Source organism: Hyperoodon ampullatus, assembly GCF_949752795.1.
Source record: "Hyperoodon ampullatus genome assembly, chromosome: 6".
Lineage (NCBI taxonomy): Eukaryota > Metazoa > Chordata > Mammalia > Artiodactyla > Ziphiidae > Hyperoodon > Hyperoodon ampullatus.
In genome coordinates this window covers 84,788,472-84,811,576 of record NC_136919.1, presented here as the reverse complement: position 1 = coordinate 84,811,576, position 23,105 = coordinate 84,788,472, and the positions used below count along the sequence as shown (strand labels likewise).

Sequence of the window (23,105 nt, the reverse complement as noted above, 5' to 3'; positions counted from 1 at the left end):
AACTGGACAGTCAATCTGATAACCACCTAGCTACTAAGTGACTAATGGATGGGATATGCTGGATATAGGGGTGACTCACATCCCAGGCAGGACAGACTGAGATGGTGCAAGCTTTCATTATGCTACTCAGAAGGGTGTGCAATTTAAAACTTAAGAATTATTTATTTCTGGAATTTTCCATTTAATATTTTCAGACCACGGTTGACCACAGGTAACTGAAACTGCAGAAATTCAAACCATGGGTGGGGGCGGAGGGGTTTACTCTACTTAAATCTGAATAAAACTAATTTCATATTCTGCCAGAATGGTGAGAAGGACTTCAAGAGAACAATTTTTTTGAGAACCATCCAAAGTGGATGATAGTGCATGGTACTTTGAAAGTCCCACGGTTTTGAAATTCTCTGTGCTTTCATTCTTAACCTGAACCTGCATTTAATTGCACTAGTGTCTACTTTTGTTTAACTACAATTTAACTTATTTTCATTTAAATTTATCTTTGGAGTGGAGGAGGATGGATAGAAGGGTGGGTCAGATACTCCCCGTGTTTCAGCAAGATGCTTTAGTATTTCAAAATAGATATCTTATCTCCTTGCCTGCCCTTATTGAGGTTTGAAGATTTTAAGTCCATCCTATCTTTTTAGAGCTTCCTCTTTTCCTTTAAGTAATTTTTGTCTTTTCTCTATCATTCCTCCTATTCTTTTTCAACATGAGCAAAAATTCAGCTTTTAGACAATCATAACTTGTGAAGGAACAAGTTCTGACTTTAGACTCCTCCCTGTGTTGACCATTCTGGGGTTATATGATTCCTCATATCCTTTCAAAGGTTGAGAGGCTTAAGTCTTATCAGTGCCCTGGTGGTATGATTTCTTGGTAAACGTTTCTGTAAGAATGAGGGAAGTGTCAATTTTCAGGAAGAGCAGTGAACTGTGGAGGATTCTAAAATCATTTATGAAAATGCTTACAATTTGTCTTTTTAAAAAATAAAACAATTATGAGTTAGAGTCATAGAGCAGAAAGTGACCTCTTGACCCTCCTTATAAGTGAAATGAGTTTTACTTCTAATGGGATTGCTAATATTTCAGCTGTAAACCACAGAGATTATTTGAATAGTTTCCTCCCTATCCTTTGTGTGGTTTATTCATTTTTAGGGAAAAGTAACTGATGTCCTCAGCATTTTCCAAAATAGAGTTTTGTCACTAACAGGCATTTGTTTCTTAAGATTCTGTATATTTTGTTACTTTTCCGGAAACTTATACAGACGAGCTATTGACACAGAACAAGCAAAATTGTGTAACTCTTTGTGGAAGGGTCAGTTGGAATGTCTGGCTAGTAACAAAGATCTCTGGATCATGTTGACTACATGCAAGAGATGCATGTCAGTTAATGACAACCATTTCCTGACATAAAGCAGTTAATTCTAAGCTGAATATTTGTATTGAATTTTTTACCAATACCACATTTCTAACAAATTATAGAAATTTGGTTGTGTAGGTAAATAGCTCAAATTAATTTAGTGTAAAAAGTAGCCTTGCTGTCTCCTTGCATTTGAACTTTTAAATACACTTGTGGCAAATATGAGAAGTACATTATGTCTGATACTTCAAATTAGAAAAACATTTTTTCAAAAAATCTTTGTGATTGAAAATTGTTAGCATGATCTTTTGGCTTTGCCTGATATAAGAACTGCTCAGAAATCAAGTTTGGACTTGAAAATACCATCTTGATCAAAATGAGGCCCAAAGACAGAAAGTGGCAGGAAATACTTGGCATTGCTGCTTTTCTTGGTGAGTCAATGCAAATGATTTTGTAGATTAATGAAACAAAAAGACTATAAAATATGATACAGCATCTTGAATTCTGCTCCATTGTTTTAGTGTTGGCTTCTTTTTTTAAAAAAAAAATCTCAAACTGTCTATTGAGCCTCATCACTTAAGTTCTTTCGGCTTTTCCTTTTTGTTTCAGAAGTCTTGTACTTACCTCTTTTGTTGAGAGAGCAGCCGTGAACTCTGTGTCCAGTTGTTTCCAGTTCTATGATGCCTAGGACATTGCCACTTCTCCTTTTATGGTGAAAAACAGCACCTTTTCTGTTTGCAAGAGCAGAGGCTGGGGAAGATGACATGATTGTGATGGTGATATGGGGATTGGGGAGGACTGATTTGAATAAGCGAATCTTTATGGCACCTTCAAACTGTTTCCACTCTGGAAATTGAAAAACAGAGCTCCCACAGAGATAGTTTATTCATGCAGAAATGAAATTGGAACTTGGTATAAAATCCCACTGGCTAAACTGAACATGATGTAAAAATTTGAGCATTCCAGTCCCAGGTAGATTACATTAGTAGAGGTTCCTCTTGGGAGAGCCTGGAGAAGTGCTTCCCAACCAGTCCATGGACTGGGTGCATCAAAACCCTTGGAGCTCTGGTTAAAATGCATAATGCCAGGCTCCTGCAAGGGTGAGTCAGACTTGAACTAAGGAGGAGCCCAGGAACCTGCATTTTTATTGAGTATCCCTCCCTCCATTGGATGGCACTTGGGTAGATGTCTTAGTTCATTTAGGCTGCTATGAAATACCACAGACTGGGTAGCTCATACACAACAGAGGTGTATTTCTCACAGTCTGGAGGCTGGAAGTTGAAGATCTGGGTGCCATTAAGGTTGAGTTCTGATGAGAGCTGGTCTCCAGACTGCAGACGTCTCCTGGTGGCCTCATGTGGTAGAAGGGGCAAGGGAGCTCTCTGGGTTCTCTTTATAAGGGAACTAATGTCATTCATGAGGGCTCCACTCTCATGACCTAATCACCTTCCAAAGGCCCTCCTAATGCCATCTCTTTGGGTATAAGTTTCTCAGCCTTATGGGGGGGTGGGAGGGACACAAACATTCTCACCATAGCAGTAAGGGATCATTTGGAATTTTCCCCAATGTTAGCCAGATTCTCTCATGAATCAGTATCTTTAGAATAACAAGTACCAGGATTGCAGCACTCACAGGTGCAGAAACTCCCGCCACCTGGGGTGGCTGCTGCCCAAGGTCAGCTGTGAGTTATAGGGGACCAAGCAGAGTGCCCCCAAATCCAGGCACTTTCCTCCGGGCCACCCTCTTTGCTACTAAGAACCTCTCCTGCTTAAAGATTCCAAAAGGCATTTTCCTAACTCAAGTACCCAACTACCAGGAAACTCTGATACAGAACCTGAACCTCCCTGTGTGGCTGGCCCCGGGGCCCGCGTGTCCTCATTGGAAAGGGCAAGTGGCAGTGCGCCTGCTCCTGTGTGAGGCTGCTTTGTCACTCAGCAGACTCGTCCATTTAGTCCTGAGTCCTCTCTTGGCCAGGCAAACCCTCTTCCTACTGCTTTCCCAAACCGTGATCATCCTTGTTGTCTTAGTCAATGAATACCGAAGCACAGATATTTATTAGGCTTCTACTGTGTGCTCTGTTTTAGGCTCCAAAGACACGAGGAAACAAGAGAAATAAGGCCCCATAGAGCCAACCTGCCAGTCACATCAGAATGTGTCCATACCCTCTTCTGCCCGTTGGTCTCATAAGTCATTTACACCAACGTACAGAATTGTGTCCCCATTTCTGTTCTGTTTATGTACATCGTCTTCTGTAAAACTGAGCTGAAACACAATGGCTTCTCCCAGATGGTTTCAGAAAACAACACAGACTATTGGAGTTGGCTTTGCCCATCTGAGAAGGTTTATCAGCTCCTCCCTTTGACTCTCAGGGAGGCGGTCTTGACTAAAGATTATAGGTAAACTTTAGAACAGTTGGCTTTCTGTTTAGATATTCTTGGTCTATCACTTGGAAAGGCCTTTTTGCTTTGGCCTCGGTTCTTTCCTGGCTCCTAAAAAGCAGCTTTTTTTTTTCCTCCCCATGAGTCTTTCTGAGTGTTAAGCTGAAACTTGAACCTCAGACTGCTTTCTCAAATCTCAGAGTTTAGAATTTTAGTGCTAAGACATTTTTCTGACCCCTTTTTAGTTACATCAGTTTCAGCCCTCAGTTTTTTTGTATGTGTGTGAGGTTCATGGGTAGAATTTCAGAAGCCTCTCAAGAGAAAGAGGGGGAAAGCTCCTTTAAGGATGGAGAGTGAAAGAGTACATTTCACATAATACACACCAATTATTGTCCTCTTTACTTTCCAAGACGAAATACCCAGATCACTGGGGGATAGACCAGATGTTTGTAGTTGGAATATCACCAAAGTCTTATGATAATATTTAATTAATCAAATATTTAATTTGATTACCCATGGCAAATGATACTGGTTTTTTACTCGTAACATTCATGTTTCCTTATATAAGAAGCTTATTTAAATAAAAAATTTTTAATATTATATAATCATGCAGATGGTACATGTATATGATAAAAATAGCAAGGTAAGTACAGAAATAATGGAGTTTGGGGAAACACTGGTAAGTGAATGCCAAGAACAAGCATCCTGGAGGAAAGCTCCCAGCCCTGCAGAGTGCACACCCACCACCCACAGACACAGGAAGCCTGCGGAGGTGAGCTTTCACTTAAATAGAACACAGGTTATCCATGTGTGTCAACCACGCCCAAGTAGCAAGCCACGTAAGTGCGGATTAACCACTTACTGAGCATGTATGCTGGAAAACGAAGTAACTCACATTTAAGGTGCGGGGAGGCACAGGATCCCGGCAGAGGATCTCATTGCAGTGAGAGACTTAGTAAGAGGCAGATTGGTCTCCTGCCTGGAGGTCAGCAGGCACAAAAGCAGGGAAGGCGAACCAGGCCCTCAGAGGAATCTCTGTTACAACCAGGGTGCCTTACTCAGAGGTTACCCTCTGATTTTATTACAGACCACATTTGTAGTAGGATGATGATAAGTAAGAACCTGAAACTAGTAGGCTCTTAATGATAACGAAAGTTTTAAAGTACTTATAACCCATCGTTGGTTTTTTTTCCCCCCAATATGAAAACAGTGAAGCAAAAACTAAGTGGAAGAGAGGAGGCATTTCCCTTATTTATATTTGGAACAGAATCTAGAGATGGAATTGTAATTTTACTCCTTTCCCTGCTCTGTATTTTAATAGCATTGGGTCCAGGAGCAAAAGTCCTTCTGGCCTGTGGTTCCCTCCCCTGTCCCCCTTTGTCTCATCTGATTAAATCTCTTGGTCACTTGATACCAAAGTTCGCCTTCCAAGCCACGGCTCCCCTCTCCCTGTGAACCAGAATGCTGCTCCCAGAGTGAGGGCTCAGTTCTCCTGCTATCTGCAGAGGCTCTGGAGGTGCCGTCCACCAGCATGTTGATTTTGTGGAAGAGCCAGTGAGAAAGTTCTCACAAAGAGATAAGAAACAAAGCAGAGTGGACCTGTGCCACTGACTGGCCCAAACCACACATTCTAATACGCAGTTAGGAGGGATGTCAAAGCTAAGTCACCTATTCTTCCAATCACCAATAATTTTCGTTCTAAAAATCATATCATTTAGATTTTTCTTTCGTGTGGAATAAATGAACGGTTGTGCTCAATGTCTGAGTGTTGAGTTTCTGCTTAGAAGAAGTGAGGATACAAAAACAAGACCCGTATATATGCTACCTATACGAGACTCACTTCAGATCTAGAGACACATACAGCCTGAAAGTGAGGGGATGGAAAAAGGTATTCCATGCAAATGGAAATCAAAAGAAAGCTGAGTAGCAATACTCATATCAGACAAAATAGACTTTAAAATAAACACTGTTGGGACTTCCCTGGTGGTGCAGCGGTTTAGAATCCACCTGCCAATGCAGGGGACATGGGTTCGATCCCTGGTCTGGGAAGACCCTACATTCTGCGGAGCGACTAAGCCTGTGCACCACAACTACTGAGCCCACGTGCCACAACTACGGAAGCCTGTGGGCCTAGAGCCCATGCTCCACAACAAGAAAAGCCACAGCAATGAGAAGCCCACACACTGCAATGAAGAGTAGCCCCTGCTCGCCACAACTAGAGAAAGCCCGCATGCAGCAACAAAGACCCAACGTGGCCAAAAATAAATAAATAATGTTAAAAAAAAAAAAAAAAAGACTGTTACATAATGATCAAGGGATCAATCCAAGAAGATATAACAATTGTAAATACATATGCACCCAACGTAGGAGCACCTCAATATATAAGGCAAATATTAACAGATAATAAAAGGAGAAATTGACAGTAACACAATAGGAGTGGGGGACTTTAACACCCCACTTACATCAATGGACAGATCATCCAGACAGAAACTCAGATCCTTAGCTTGAGTTTACTGGTCCCTCTAGTCCTGGTCACAGCTGTCATTGCAGAGACTGACTTACGTCTCGTGTTTCCACACCCTCCCCCACCTCAGCCTCCATCTGCTGTTGGAACTGTCTCATTTAGAGCAGAGCTCTGAAGAATTAAAGATAAAGTTCCAAGTGTTGGAGTCTCAGAACCAGGTGAAGACAGTGCTTAGCTGATAGAAGGGTGTGACTTGGCCATTTATTTGGGGAAACACTCAGTGTAAAACTAGCACATGGTGTTATCATGGGAAGTGCATGTACCAACGGAGACCCAGATTTAGACCCAAGACTCAACAAACACTTCCAAGCTGAGTCACCTTGGACAGACTTTGACCTTGGACTGAGATTAAATAAACTATCTAATCTTTTTGATATTCAGTTTCCCTTCTGGAAAAAGAAGATACTAACCGGGTTGTGTTGAGGCTTAAATGAGAGGGAGAGGATCCTTCACCCCACCCCCAGCCCATCGAGTCTCTTTGCTCTCTTGTCCTCAGCCCCAGGTGGTGTGTGTCTTTCAATCTTTCTTCTTTGCCTTTAACCTGTCCTTTTTTTGCCCTGTGTTTGGTTTTTTATTCTTCAAATAACCACAATATATTAGTAGAATTGAAGAACATTTTAAAATATTAGTATTGATCAAATACATTTATATCATCTTTAATTTATTAATCTTTAAAATCATTTTTAACCTTTTCTTTTCAAAATCTTCCATGTCCAAAAGCAAAATCAATGATTTTTTAAACATGTTTCTGTGTTTGGGGCTGCCGGTGGGGTTGGCTTTAACCTTTTGTAAGTGAATGGTCTTTATAATGCAAAAGATCCTCTACCTTGGCATAGAACTTTGGGGTGAGTCTTGAGTGATTTTTCTGGCTTAAGAGGGCCCAAATCCCAGGTGCCTCGTGATAATTACATAATCTCTCCGTTCACGTCAGCTTCGTGGTATATAGTGTGGAAATATTAACCTTCTTCCTACCTAACCTACCTAACCTACCTCCCTCTTGGGGTAAGGTAGCACTGGACCCAAGGTCAACCTTGCCGGGGTGGAATAGAAGCAAGCGTGGCAGCATGATAGAAGAGATGCAGGGAACCCCAGTATTCTGCAAGAGCAGAGATCTAATCTGATTCAGGATTCTAGACCAAGCTCTGACCGTATAGGGTCTTCCCACAGGTCCTCAGTTATCACACGAGGTCTTGGCAGCCAAGAGTCATCATGAAACTGGTCTCATCACAATCATCTTTCGACAATTCATATCTCACTTTTCTGCAGTTGTCTGCGATATAAGACCAATGGGGGAAAACTGACTTCTCATGTTTGTTCTATTCATTCCTTCATTTAGTCATTTTTTGAGAGCTGACTATATGGTAGGCACAGTGTTCGTGGTACCCAAATGCGTGACTCCCAAGCCTTACCCTTCTTGGACTTAGGGTGTAGCAGGAGACATATCTGCAAACAAGCAGTTAAGGGATGGGCCCCACTGGGGTGTCCACAGGCACTTTGAGAGCTTAAAGGGGGCAAGCCTAACTGTTGGGGGGATGAAGGGGAAGAAAATTCCTTTAGGGGGGTGTTATTTGTGTTGAACCTTGAAGGCTAGGGCTTTAGCAGCCCGGTTGCTAGCCGCAGCTCTGAATTTGCATCAGCTTTGCCCTGTTTGCTGGCTCACAGTTTCCTCATCTCTGACCTGGGAAGACGGCGCCCACCTTTCCCATCTCTGGAGGTAGAAGTAAGGCAACAGGGAGGCTTGTGAGGTTGTGAGGACACTCACCTGTCGGGAGGTTCTTCTTCATGCCCCAACAGTGTGCGCCTGCAAGATGGTGGGTGTGCCTGGGCTTAGGGTTCAGTGTGCGGCTGTGAACTGCCCATCTGTCCTCATTAGACCAGTATGACTAAGTCCATTTCATCATGATCCCGATGTTCTTCTCTGACAGTAGAGTCTGCATTAGAGTGTGATTGAGTAAATCCCCTCTTTCTCTTGCTGACAGTGTGCACTTGCAGAGATCACTGAACCGTATGAGCCCCAGGTTTCTCATCTGTATGATAAAGGTGACGGTAATAGTTCACACCTCGTGGGTTGGTTGTGAGGATCAAAGGAGATAATGTGTGTAGAGTACCAGGCACAGTGTGACTCTCTAACAGTCACCATTATTAGGACTGGGGAGTAACCAGGAAAGGGTCACAGAGAATCAGGATAAGGCTCCTGCTTGGCCATTTTCATGGTGGTTCCTGCCATGGTTGAGGTCACTGCTACCCACATAGGACACTGGGTGGTTGAGAGAGGATGAGCCACCTCTTTTCCTATGTGTGGATAGTGAAGGCAGCTGAGATGGGATGAATTCCTTACCAGTATCATGTATTCAAAAAAATACTTTCAATTCAATAGTATTATTCAAGACTTATAAAGGAAGGAGGCCTTCCCTGGTGGCGCAGTGGTTAAGGATCCGCCTGCCAATGCAGGGGACACGGGTTTGATCCCTGGTCCGGGAAGATCCCACATGCTGTGGAGAAACTAAGCCCGTGTGCCACAACTACTGATCCTCCACTCGAGAGCCCGCGAGCCACTACTACTGAGCCCAGGTGCCACAACTACTGAAGCCCGCGCGCCTAGAGCCCGTGCTCCGCAACAAGAGAAGCCACCGCAATAAGAAGCCCGCGCGTCGCAATGAAGAGTAGCCCCCGCTCGCTACATCTAGAGAGAGCCCGCGTGCAGCAAACACCCAACACAGACAAAAATAAATAAATTCAAATAAATAAATAAATAAACAATAATCAGGGTCTTTAAAAAAAAAAAAAAAAAAAGAAGGAAATGCTGTCCCAGGCTACAACATGAATGACGAGGGTATTATGCTAAGTGAGATAAGCCAGTCACAAAAAGACGAATACTGTGTGATTCCCCTTATATGAGGTACCCAGAGTGGTCAGATTCTTAGATACAGAAAGTAGAAAGGTGGCTGGGGGGAGGGAGGACTGGGGAGTTGTTTAATGGGTGTGGAGTTTCAGTTCCGTAGGATGAAAAGGGTTCTGGAGATTGCACAACAATGTGAATATACTTAACACTTCTGAACTGTATACCTACAAATAATGAAGATGGTAAATTTTGCTGTGTGTATTTTATCACAATTTTATAAAAGCTTAATAAGCTTGTGCCAAGTGTAAGGCATTATACCTGGCCCACGGGGAGGCAGTGTGAATAAAAACAAATATGGCCCCTGTCTCCCCTTATGAAACTTACAGGCTGGTAGGGGAGGCGTATGTCAAAGGAAGAATGACATTAATGGGCAAAAGTGCAGCTGGAACAGGTGCTCCAACCAGAAGTTCATGGTACCCTGAGAACCTAGAGTATGGGGACTTGACCTCATCAGGCGGACCAGTCCAGGTGAAGAGCAGCCGTGAGAGGGATGAAGGAAGACCATCCCAGGAACGTGCAAAGCATGAGCCAAGGCTGCAACAAGGAGGCCAGTGTGGCTGGAGTGCAGAGGGAGGAGGAAAGCGTGTTGTGAGAAGAGGCTGGCGAAGACGGAGGGCCCAGACCACGTGGCCTTGTTGGCCACAGTAGAGTTTTGTCTTTTTTCCTGAGCTGAGGGGAGGCCACTGAGGGTTTTGAGCTGAGGATGGGGAGACACATAGAAAAGCAGGTTTGTGTTTTGGAAAGATCAACCTGAAGGAACATTTTTTTTTTTTTTTTTTGCGGTACGCGGGCCTCTCACTGTTGTGGCCTCTCCCGCTGCGGAGCACAGGCTCCGGACGCGCAGGCTCAGCAGCCATGGCTCACGGGCCCAGCCACTCCGCGGCATGTGGGAATCTTCGCAGACCGGAGCACGAACCTGTGTCCCCTGCATCGGCAGGCGGACTCTCAACCACTGCGCCACCAGGGAAGCCCTTTCTTTTTTTTTCTTACAAGGAAAGATCTTATCAAATGCTAAGAGTTGTCTCAATTATTCACCTGGAAAAATTGTTCGAGTCCCCTAGATGTTTCTCCAGGGCCTGATGTTCCCAGGGCTCCCAGCGAGAGTACAGGTGGAGACCCACATCCCATAAGTCTAAATAGTTACAGGCAATAATCAAGCAAACAAACCATTATTAATATGTTCTATCCTCTTACCATGACAAACATCTCTTTATAACTAAAATGTCAAAAATATGTACAACTATGGTTTTTAATATGACTAAGAGCCAACAAAGTATCAAAGATGATTGAATTTAACTATGACTGAACTGTCTGGGTATTCTGTTGGGTCAATGAGATCTGGATACATAATAAAATATTTTATAATTAATCCATCATTTCCTATTTCATAATTTTTGGCCTTTATAGTAAAATCACGAATTATATTATTTTAATTAAGATTTTCATACAATTCGTGTTGTTTTAATAGAAATGCTGTTAGATGACTTTTTAATAACAGGTATATTGAATATATATTGTATATATATTCGTATATATGCAGTTCACCCATTTGAAGAATCCAACTTTTATTGAGTCATTTTAGTTCTGAGATCATTTTCATTAATTCCAATTTGAAGAAACTTTGCCCTACTGAGATCATATCAACCTGAATTGTTAAAAAAACTTCTTTAAAGCAATACTTGGATTTGAAAATGAACCATAAATATAGTATATTATGTTCCAAACATGGTAATGGGATCTCTTAGATAAATTATCTTTATCACAAAAAATATTAGAAAGAAAATATTTTAATTCCATCACACAAATATCTATCACGCTGCAACTTTTCCTGTCTATTCAAACACTATCTCAATCTAATATTAATGTAAAGCCCTGGCATCATGTTTCACACATATTATCTGGACATCTATGCAAATTTAAGAGCAATAGGGATGGTTTGATGTTGTAAAATGTTCCTTGGCTGCCATGTGCAAGTGTTGTGAGTTTGGAGGATCTCCTGAACTACAAATTAGAATATGAGGAGGGCGAAGAATATAGACATTTGGTACAGCTAGGGATGGTGCTTCATTGTGCGAGGATCCATTGTATTCATGTATTTGAAAGAAAGAAATTGACAAGTTAATTAGCCTTTTCTCACATCCAGGTGTTTCTGCTGCTCAAACCCTCCCTGCACTCTGAAGCAGCCCCCATCGCCGCCATGGCTGGTATTAGCAGTGGGGAAACCCTCGAATGTTTGGGGCTTTCAGACATGGATGCCAATTGTTTCGAGGTCATAGGGCAAGGGATGTCGGGGAGCAGTTCCCTGGGGCCTAAACAGTGTTAGTCACAAGAGCTGATGTTTAGGATTACTCCAAGTGACATGGACACTCATGTGTCCTTAATAAATTGCGTGTGTGCGTGTGATATTTGTGGACTTCTAAATCACAGGGTCCAGGGTGGGGACCCCTCTGCCCAGGGGTTTAGGATGGCACTACCTGCAGCCTTAACTTGCATAAGCATTCGGCAGGCCCTTTCCAAATCCACCCCCATCAATTTACTAATCCTGATATTGACCACCGCTGCCAGGAGGTACTTTCTTTCTCACTCTGTTCCTTTTAAAGACTGCTGACTGCGTTTTTCACTTGTTTTGTCTTATTAGGAACTGGAGAAAGTGGCAAAAGCACCTTTATCAAGCAAATGAGAATCATCCATGGGTCTGGTTACAGCGACGAAGACAGAAAGGGGTTCACGAAGCTAGTTTATCAAAACATATTCACCGCCATGCAAGCCATGATCAGAGCTATGGATACCCTGAGGATACAGTACGTGTGTGAACAGAATAAGGTAACATGCTTAAGAGTGTTAGACCCATTTGTGAATGCATGCTATCCTCTTCTGGTTAGCATATGTATCTGAACTAAAAGATTTACTGCGTGCTTCCATCAGAGGCCAAAAGAAGCTCTTGAACTCAGATTCTGGGGTAGAGATACTCCAGAGGAGTGCGATGAATTTAGGAACAGCGCTGCAGTCGTATTTCTGCAGAAGCTCTAGCATAGTGGTAGTGTGGTGCTGCCCAGTGCGCAGCAATTCAGAAATGTGGGTAGTCATTCTGGTGACTTTTTTCAGATGCTGAGAAAAGGAAGACATACATATACATCTCCTCTTTCAGCTAAGACACCTGGTTAATTTCTTCACTGGACCAGTGGAGATCTTGGGTTTACAATGGCCAACTTTTTAAGAATTCCCAGTCTTAGGAAAATGCCCTGCAGACTACTCAAAGAAGTCAGTGGGCTTTGTTTGTTTGTTTTGGGAGCTAGCCCTTCTTAGGAGCTAAGTGATGATTTATGAAGGGTAATGCTTGTGTCTCAGCTAGCAGAGGACTCTCATAAAGTAATGGTGTGAAGTTGCCATTTGCCTTCCTGTCACCATGGGTTATTTAAAATACATATCTGTTTAAGAGTATAGGAAAATATGAGGCAGGAGGGTGGGAGGAGGAGACAAATAATATTTTCTATGGTGTATTGGAATGTGAATCCATAGGAAAATACTATGTATAAGTTCATTAAGAATCTAAATGATAGAGTTTCTTTAAAATAATTGATACCAAGTTACAACATGACATGATGATAAAGAGGAAAATTCTGTCTGATTCTCTTGTGGATCAATTGAAAAGAATTTAGCTGCTCAATGCCAGAATAGTGGTTTAAGTATGGACCTCAGGGACAACTTTATCATGAACTTGTGGCATCTGTGTTCATGTACATTATACAAAGAGTTTCAGAGCAATCAATCTAATTTTTTATTTTATTACTCAGTGACTGGATTACATAGGAAAACTCAACGTGCACCAAATTTTAGATGTACCTTTACAGTGTGACAGCAACCTTGTGTCTTTACCACCATTTCCTTGCAGTCTTGAGGAAATGAAGGAATATAGCTTGCCTACAGCTTCAACCTTCAACAGTGTTACGCTGAAAAATGTGTGTGTGCATGTGTGACAGGCGAGAAGGGGGAGGGTGTTAGTGGTGGGAATTAGTCTTTAGTATATCTGATGCCAAGTAATATGAGAGGTGCGTCCTGAGCCACTGGGTGATTCTACAAGTGACTCTGATTCCTTTACACATTGGTCTTGAGTATATGCATTATATCTTTTCGAATGCATGCAGTTAAAAAAAGAAATCACCCTTTACAATGTATTTTAAAAATTAGGTCATCTGTGGAAATTTAGGATTATTTCAGGGAAGAGGTATGTGAGGAACATCCTTGTGGTAATTTTAGTTAATCTACTTTCCTCTGTTGTAAAAGGCATTTTTTACCCAGTCATAGTGGGGTGACTGGGGAAAGCTTGGAATTTAGGGATAGATTTGGAAACAGGCCTATTGGGAAGAAAAGGCTCAAGTATAAGTCAGTTCTGCTTATCTTGGAACATGTGTTTGTAAAAACCTGATCAGATTTAGTAATCAAGGTCCCTGGGTTTTTGTTTGGTTTTCTCTCAAGGTCTTCTAGAGGAACTCTGAGTTTATCTTTCAAACAAAAAGGTTTTATGGGGTTTGACATTGCACCACTTTCTTGTGCTCTCTTGATCTGAATTCTTTCTCACAAGGCCATGTCCCCTTGCCTACTAATCTGCATTAGTTTCCTCCAGCTGCCATAACAAAGCACTTCAAACTGGTGGCTTAAAACAGAGATTTCTTCCTTCACAGTTCTGAAGCCTGGAAGTCTGAAATCTAGGGGCTTGGTTCCACCTGGAGGCTCTGAGGGAGGCTCTGTTCCATGCTGCTCTCCTGGTTTCTGATGGTTGCTGGCAATCCTTGGTGTCCTTTGGCTTGTAGATGCTTCCATCCAGTCCCTGACTCTGTCTCCCCACAGAGCTCTCCCCTCTGTATCTCTGTGCTCACATGGTATTCTCCTCTCTGTGTCCAAACCTCCCTCTTCCCATGAGGACAGCAGTCATTGGGTTAGAGCCCATCCTAATCCAGTATGACCTCATCATAGCTTGATTATATCTACAAAGACCCTATTTCCCAATAAAGTTACTTTCTGAGATTTGGGGTTTTCATGAATTTCAAAGCAACACAATTCAACCCAGTACAGTCTGCCCTCTACCCCAACCCCCCAAAGAATGTCCAGCCTATAAGCAAAATACATTCACCCCATTCTAATATCCGCCAAAGATTTAACCCTAAAAACAGCATCAACTCCAAGTCTCAAATCTGATCTAAATATCAACTCAAACAGTCCCCAATCTCATCATTTAAATACTCTAAATCTGGATATGGTCCATCCAAGAGCAGAATTCCTCTTCTTTCACACACCTGTTAAACTAGGAAATGAGTCAGTAGTACCTCTGCTTCCTCCTCATTTGCTGTCTCTGGCTCCATTCTCAATTCCTTCTTTCTACTTCAAGTACCTGCATTCATGCTTCATAAACTTCCTCTTATCCCTCAAACATATGCCAGGGATGAACCACATAGTGACATGGCTTAAGGAGAGGCAAAAGGTTGAGTAGAAAGATCACTGGATTGGTTCCCCCAAATCTGGGCTCTGCTCGTGGTTTACCTGTGGGTCTCAGGCGGGAGTCAGCAAACTTTTTTTATAAAGGGCCAGAGAGGAAATATTTTTGGCTTTGAGGGCTATAAAGTCTCTGTTGCAATTACTCAGCTCTGCTGTTGTACAAAACCAGGCATGGGTAATGCGTAAACAAATGAGTGACGCTTGCTTATAAACTCTGTTTGCAAAATGTGAAAATTATTCTTAACTCACAGGCCAAACAAAAAAAGGCCAAGAGCGGATTTAGTCCATGGTCTGGAGATTGCTGACTTAGTCCTAGGGGAAGCCGTGTAACCTCTCCGGTCTTGCATTTCCTTGTCTGTTAAATGCAGACAGCACATGCTCTGTCTACTTCATAAGCCAACATGAGCAAAAGGAAGTGCTTTACAAATTAAATGGCACTGGAAAATAGAAGGTTATTATTGGGGCAGTTTCAAAAGCCAAAAATGAACTCATTGTTTCTTCTATTGATTGTTTAGGTCATTTTGATCGATTTCTTCTTTATTATTTTCTGAATAATTTTCTCTGTGGGCTAGTCCTGATTCCAAATGTGAAACTATAACAAAGTACCCTTCTTAGGTCATAAAATGATAAAATAATTAGTGCTCTAGGAGTTTAAGTAATTACTTAAGAAGCATGATCTATGTCTTCTTTTTTAAAAAATTTTATTTATTTATTTTTGGCTGCATTGGGTCTTCATTGCTGTGCACAGGCTTTCTCTAGTTGCAGCGAGCGGGGGCTACTCTTCGTTTCGGTGCGCGGGCTTCTCATTGCGGTGGCTTCTCTTGTTGTGGAGCATGGGCTCTAGGCGCGCGGGCTTCAGTAGTTGTGGCACATGGGCTCAGTAGTTGTGGCTCCTGGGCTCTAGAGTGCAGGCTCAGTAGTTGTGGTGCATGGGCTTAGTTTCTCCACAGCATGTGGGATCTTCCCGGACCAGGGCTTAAACCCGTGTTCCCTGCATTGGCAGGTGGATTCTTAACCACTGCACCACCAGGGAAGCCCATGTCACCACCAAGGAAGCCCATGTCTTCTTTACAAAGTATTGCTTCATTTAAAACAATTGACTAGTTAAGTCAGGGATGAACAAACCTAATTAGCTTTTCTTTTCAGCCCTTCCCTCACTTCTTATTCCATTATTTGATTTTTTTTCAGAGCTAGACAATTTCTTAAAAGTCTGTAGAAAGGGAATTAAGAGTGATTTTAGAGGGTTTTATTTTAAAAGTTAGCAAGATTATTGGTCAGCCAGCTTGTTGAAAATCTTTGCCTATTACTTGACAGGCTATTTTTGAAAGGGAATTTATCAGAAATTTACTAGCATTTGGTTTTTAACCATGTTTTAACCAACATGTTTTTTCAATTAAGATTTAGCCTTGAAGATTATTTTCTTATACATTGCCCACTTTTCTTAAAAGAAATTATTCATATGTATTCACTCACTCTGTTGATAAGCCTCAATTTTTATGTCTCTCAAGAATGTCATGAGCACATATTAGAATTTATGACTTCTTGAATAAATACTACAGAGGCATTTGCTCAGTGTCAGGACTACTAAATTTGAATTAAGCTTATATCTTGTGTTTCCTGGTGATGATTTCACGGAAATCTTCATATATTTTACTGTTTGTAGTGTCTCCAACTTGATAAATTCTCACTCTAGGTCTGTAGTGTGGTAAAGGAAGTCTTATCCCCTTAAAGGTTCTGCAGAATCGGCTTGGATGATTTACATACAGAATTTCCCAAGGGCAAAGGACAGCCCTGCCTAACTTTTCAAAATGTTTGGTTCTGTATTCAGTGATCTCTAGAAAAAAAGTACAGGGTCTACAGGTTCTTTCGGTAGCTGACCCCAGCTTCTTACTTGCCCTCCTTCTTATAGGAGCTTTTCACCACACTGGGGTCACATTGTATTTGCATGTAATGTACACACATTTAATTGCAAGGGCTCATCGTAAAAACAAAAACAACATCTTAAAAAAGGAGAGTTAATAATTGAACAGTAAGAGGAGTATTTTGCCTGCCATTCCCCTCAAGTACTTAACTTGGAATTCGGTGTTTCTAGAAGTGTGAGGTCTGAAATTTCCTTCAAAAAGCATCTTTCTCTTCTGCGAGAAGCTTTGACTGAATTCCAAGTCACACTTGAGGCAGTGGGCTTGGGCCCTGTAGCCACCTTACAGCTCTTGTTTTTTGTTTTTTTTTGCGGTACGCGGGCCTCTCACTGTTGTGGCCTCTCCCGTTGCGGAGCACAGACTCCGGACGCGCAGGCCCAGCGGCCATGGCTCACGGGCCCAGCCGCTCCACGGCATGTGGGATCCTCCGGACCGGGGCACGAACCCGCGTCCCCTGCATCGACAGGCGGACTCTCAACCACTGCGCCACCAGGGAAGCCCCCACCTTACAGCTCTTGAACGGCTGAATTTGGGAGGTTTAATTGACTCACAAGGTCTCTGCTGATTTTGTTTCAAGTTTTTCAGGTCCTTCATTTAGGTACACGGATGTCTTTGTCATCAGTTCCCTGTAGTGTCTTGAGTTTCAGCCCCTTGGAGTGGGATTCCCCCTCTCCTGACTGCTGGATTATATCAGGAACATGCAAAACAATGGTCCTCAGTCCCGGCTGCACATTGGGAGCTCTTGGGAGACTTTGCTGCTGCTGCCCAGGGTACCAGCCCTGGAGAGTCGGGCCTAAGTATTCTTGGCTCGCAGCCCGAGCTTTTGGATTGACTTTTAGAAGCTTCCCAGGTGATTCTGATTAGGCAGCCAAGTTTGAGAGCCACTGCTATATGTATCTTAAGATTATCTGGAGGCGTTCAGTTTGGATTCTACTTTCTGATGAGCCTTTCCATAGAGGAGAGGGAGACTTCTGGTAATCTCTTCCATGGGATGACCTAATCAATCTTTATCCAAAGGTAAATTGAGGGGCCAGCATTGAGGATGTTTGTTTAGTTCAGCAGTACCGGGGGCGGGGAGGCCTTCATGAGATGAGGTGATGGTAGCCGTGACAGCATCTCCAGGTGACATTTTTGAATTCAGGGCAGATTCTGTGTTTTTTTCCTTTGAGTCTTGCAGGAGCCTAGCACAGCATCATGGTGAGAGCTTCCAGGGATGGGATGGGGGTCAGGGGGGAAGAAGGAGCTGCATTTCATTCGCTGGAGTTCACATTACTGGGCCTTCTCAGCCTCCTTTTCCCCCTGTTGCTACACTGAAGTTATGATTTCTTTTTGATCCGTAAAGAATCAGGGATGCAGGTTATATTGATAACATGCCCAAGGTATAGATATTGTTTGTAATAAAAATACCTTACAATTTCATTTTGTAAATAGAGATATTATATTAGGAAATTAAGTAGTTACATATTTTCACTCATCATTAATACATATTTTTATTTATTGAGATGGTAATTCACTAGGTATAAAACTTAAACATCAAATATCCAACTTCACATTTAAGCAATAAAGTCAGGTATTTGCAGGTTAGGATTGCAGGAGAAGACATTTTCTTTCCTTTTTTTTTTTTTTTTTTGGCGGTACACAGGCCTCTCACTGTCGTGGCCTCTCCCGTTGTGGAGCACAGGCTCCAGATGCGCAGGCTCAGCGGCCATGGCTCACGGGCGCAGCCGCTCCGCGGCATGTGGGATCTTCCCAGACTGGGGCACGAACCCGTGTCCCCTGCATCGGCAGGCGGACTCTCAACCACTGCGCCACCAGGGAAGCCCCAGGAGAAGACATTTTCTAACACCAAAAAGAGGTTTGATCATGTCTCATATCTGTATATTTAGCTCTTCCAGTTTAACTTTTCATTTTCAGAAAGTAAGAGGCTGAAGTTCTAGAAGGGTCTGTTAAGGATGCATGTGAGGAAATCAGGCACAGTTAAGTGAAAATGGTCAATTTATGTGTCTCTTTACAGAAGAGCTTCTCAGAGTTTGACATATGTTAAGACCCCTTTATTTTCTAATTTTAAAAACATCTGTTTAAATGTACTTTTCAGTCCTACTTCTTCATCCAATTTGAAAAGTCATATTCTGCATGAGCCTCTGGGATCAGGGAGGCCAGTGTTCAGACTTTGGCTTTAGCCCAGGGTCACTGGTTCTCTGGCATATGTTAAACTCAGGCTCTTTCTTCCCATGTCCTATTGGATATTAAAAATCGTGTGGTACATTTTTCTCCTTACTAAGCACTTGGAGTCCTAGCCAGTGTCATAGCAACAACAAACTCTCCATCAAAATCCTAGGCTGGAGTTTTTCCATTTATGCTAATAGTTCTCTGATTAATCAATGTTGACTTCAGTGTGAAAGTTGCTCAATCACAGCTTGAAATGTAGGAGTTTGGAAAATGGGAAAGAATAGGATAAAAATGAGAAAGAACTGGTTTTCTCCTTAATCACCATCACAAGTAAATCTGATCACCCACTACGCATTGGGAGATGAGGAAGGTTTGGGGCCAGTGATGAGATTGATTTGACCATTGAAATGTTAATTTCTTCCCTTACCTCACAACTAGGTATGAACCTACCACGTACAAAGAAATGCTTTTAAAAAGGGATACAGAGTGAAGTAAGTCAGAAAGAGAAAGACAAATACCATATGCTAACACATATATATGGAATTAAAAAAAAAAATGTCATGAAGAACCTAGGGGTAAAACGGGAATAAAGACACAGACCTACTTGAGAATGGACCTGAGGATATGGGGAGGGAGAAGGGTAAGCTGTGACAAAGCGAAAGAGAGGCATGGACATTTATACACTACCAAACGTAAGGTAGATAGATAGTGGGAAGCAGCCGCAGAGCACAGGGAGATCAGCTCGGTGCTTTGTGACCGCCTGGAGGGGTGGAATGGGGAGGGTGGGAGGGAGGGAGATGCATGAGGGAAGGGATGTGGGAACAGATGTATATGTATGACTGATTCACTTTGTTATAAAGCAGAAACTAATAAAAATAAATAAATAAAAAATAAAAAATAAAAAAAAAGGGAAAATCTCACCAAGTTATAACCCAGGAACTAGTGTGACCATCAGGCTATTTGAACACCTATCCGTCCATCTAACATGTGAAGTATTTTCCTTGAGTCTTAAATTGCATGCAACTTTGTTGCTATCTTAAAATACAAAGGGGAACCTGTGAAATACCCTCACAATTGAAAACTCTTTAACAAAAGCTAGAATCATGGTGGGTGATGCTAGCAAAATTCTTTTTTAAAAAAGTCTTATTGAAATACAGTTGATTTGCAACATTGTGTTTAATTTCTGCTGTACAGCAAAGTGACTCAGTTATATATATATATTTTAGGTGGGCCCAAAAGTTCATTCGGTTAGTGAATACGTTGTTCAATAAAGTTCTTCGTGAGAATGAAAAATGTCTACTTAAAACCGAACGAACTTTTTGGCCCATCCAATATATATATACTTTTTCATGTTCTTTTCCATTATGGTTTATCACAGTATACTGAATACAGTTCCCTGTGCTATACAGTAGGACATTGTTGTTTATCCATGAAAATTCTTGTTAGATCCAAAGTCCTTCACAATTTGCTTTCTCTTCATGGCAGAGCCGCACTCTCATTTTCTGATGGTAGAGAGGTAACAGGTGTGTTAATGCTACTCTCTTCTCAGCCCTCTCTTTTCTTATCACCCAGTTTCTTCACTGATGAATGAATGCCATAAACATGTGCCAATAGGTAAATTAATCCCCAGGTTTGTTCTGGAGTCCTGCCAAGAGAATCATCAGTTCACCTGGTTTCATTGAATTGCGAGGTAGATTTTCTTATTAACTGATTAATAAACTCTGCAGTATTATCCTAGGCAAAGCATTCTAGAAAGCATCCCCTATTAAGAACTTTTTTTTTTTTATTCAGGTGGGAGCTCAAATGGGATACAGTAACTAATCCAACAGAAACAAATAGTTAAAAGGTTTGTGTATGTGTGTCTGTGTACATGTGTGGGTGTGTAGGTGTGAGTGAGTGGGCGTATTCACCAGTCAACCCATCTTCAGAGTTAAAACCATATACATTAGAAACCAGAACAGTTGGCTTTTTAAATTTTCATTAACTCTTCTTTTTGGAAGCTCAGATGTTTCCAGGGAGCTTTGAGACATTGCATCTTGTGTACTTCACCGTGATTTCTTTTTCTTTTTAATTTTTATTTTATATTTGGAGGACTTACGATGTTGTGTTGGTTTCAGGTATACAGTAAAGTTATTCAGTTATGCATATACATATATCTATTCTTTTTCATATATCTATATGAAATAGGTACATATACCTATTTTCTTTTCCCATATAGGCTATTATAGAGTATTGAGTAGAGTTCCCTGTGCTATACAGTAGGTCCTTGTTGATTATTTACTTTATATATAGTAGTGTGTCTGTGTTCCTCCCAACCTCCTAATTTATCCCTCCCCCACATCTTTCATCTTTGGTTACCATAAGTTTGTTTTCACAGTCTGTGAGTCTGTTTGTTTTGTAAATAAGTTCATTTGTACCCTTTTTTAGATTCCACATATAAGCGATATTATGTTATTTGTCTTTCTCTGTCTGACTTACTTTACTCAGTATGACAGTCTCTAGGTCCATCCATGTTGCTGCACATGGCATTATTTTGTTCTTTTTTAGGGCTAAGTAATATTCCATTGTATATGTGTACCACGTCTTTATCCATTCCTCTGTTGATGGACATTTAGGTTGCTTCCGTGTCCTGGCTGTTATACTGCAGTGAACATTGGGGTGCATATATCTTTTCAAATTATGGCTTTCTCCGGGTATATGCCTAGGAGTGGGATTGCTGGGTCATATGGTAGTTCTGTTTTCAGTTTTTTAAGGAACCTTCGTACTGTTCTCCATAGTGGCTGTACCAATTTACATTCCCACCAACAGCATAGGAGGGTTCCCTTTTCTCCACACCCTCTCCAGCATTTATTGTTTGTAGACTTTTTGATGATGGCCATTATGACCCGTGTGAGGTGATACCTCATTGTAGTTTTGATTTTCATTTCTCTAATAATTAGTGATGTTGAGCATCTTTTCATGTGCTTTTTGGCCATCTGTATGTCTTCTTTGGAGAAATGTCTATTAAGGTCTTCTGTCCAATTTTGATCGGTTTTTTTGTTTGTTTGTTTTTTGCTGTTGAGCTTCATGAGCTGTTTGTATATTTTGGAGATAAATCCCTTGTTGGTCACATAGTTTGCAAATATTTTCTTCCATTCTGTGCGTTAGCTTTCTGGTTTGTTTATGGTGTCCTTTGCTGTGCAAAAGCTCTTAATTTTAATTAGGTCCCATTTGTTTATTTTTGTTTTTATTTTCATTACTCTAGGAAGTGGATCCAAAAAGATACTGCCGCGATTTATGTCAGAGAGTGTTCTGCTTATGTTTTCCTCTAAGAGTTTTATAGTGTCCAGTCTTACATTTAGGTCTTTAATCCATTTGGAGTTCATTTTTGTGTATGGTGTTAGGGAGTGTTCTAATTTCATTCTTTTACATGTAGCTGTCCAGTTTTCCCAGCACCTCTTATTGAAGAGACTCTCTTTTCTCCATTGCATGTTCTTGCCTCCTTTGTTGTAGATTAATTGACCATAGGTGTTTAGGTTTATTTCTGGCCTTCTATTCACCTTGATTTCTGACACTTAAAACTCTGTCAGATTTAATTAAATATGATCTAAAGTAACATAAAATAGCTTTCACATTGTTACTATTGCTTTGTATCTTCCCTAAATTAAATTTTAAATATTTTGGCATTTTAAAATCTGTAATTAGAAGTAAAGATATGGGCGCATTTATGTTGGCCATTTATGAAATCTGGTTAGAAAATCGTTTGCTTTTGTGTGTGAGTATATAAAGAATAGAAAGTTTACTAATTTTTCTAGATTCTCTTTTTTTTAAAGTCACAACTAATCTGGTCTTTTAATCATTTAAATAGTTAAGGTGGAGCTAGTTGCAAAAAGGTTGAGGATGATAGGAATAACTTTGTATTTTAGGTGCCTCAAAGTTCTCTCCCTTTCATTTACACTGAGAGCTCCAGTGGTTGAATGATGGCATTTGTGGGAGGCCATCATGATCGACCAGTGGCCACCAATTCTCCCCAAGACCACAAACTCTTCCCCCTCCTGTTGTATCTTTGCTTTGTGTTGACATGGAATGTCTTTCCTACTGAACTGTGTGGAGGCTTCACTTTGGGGTTTAATCATCATTTATCATTATTATCATGCATGTATCATTATTATCATGCATGATCATCATGATTTGCATCAGTCCATAAGTAGAGCCCTAACAATATTAGTAATTACAAGAAAGTCTTTCTTTCCAAGTTCAAGTTAATTCTTGGTGTATTAGTATGAGACAATGGCTGACATAAAATTGAATTCCTGTCCTGCCTGTCATTTACATCTTCAACAGCCTTGGGCCGATCACCAACGCTCTCAGTCTTTGTATTTCCTTCC

General features: G+C 41.4%; 1 protein-coding gene across 1 annotated transcript in view; it reads left to right on the top strand.

Moving 5' to 3' along the window:
* GNA14 (G protein subunit alpha 14) overlaps positions 1-23,105 on the top strand; it is a gene marked incomplete at both ends in the record, with an annotated part of 196,951 nt that overhangs the window by 85,706 nt on the left and 88,140 nt on the right. Inside the window, one exon of the mRNA XM_079705895.1 lies at positions 11,796-11,980. Within this exon, the coding sequence (XP_079562021.1) occupies positions 11,796-11,980 (185 nt within the window). The remainder of the gene's footprint in view (positions 1-11,795; positions 11,981-23,105) is intronic.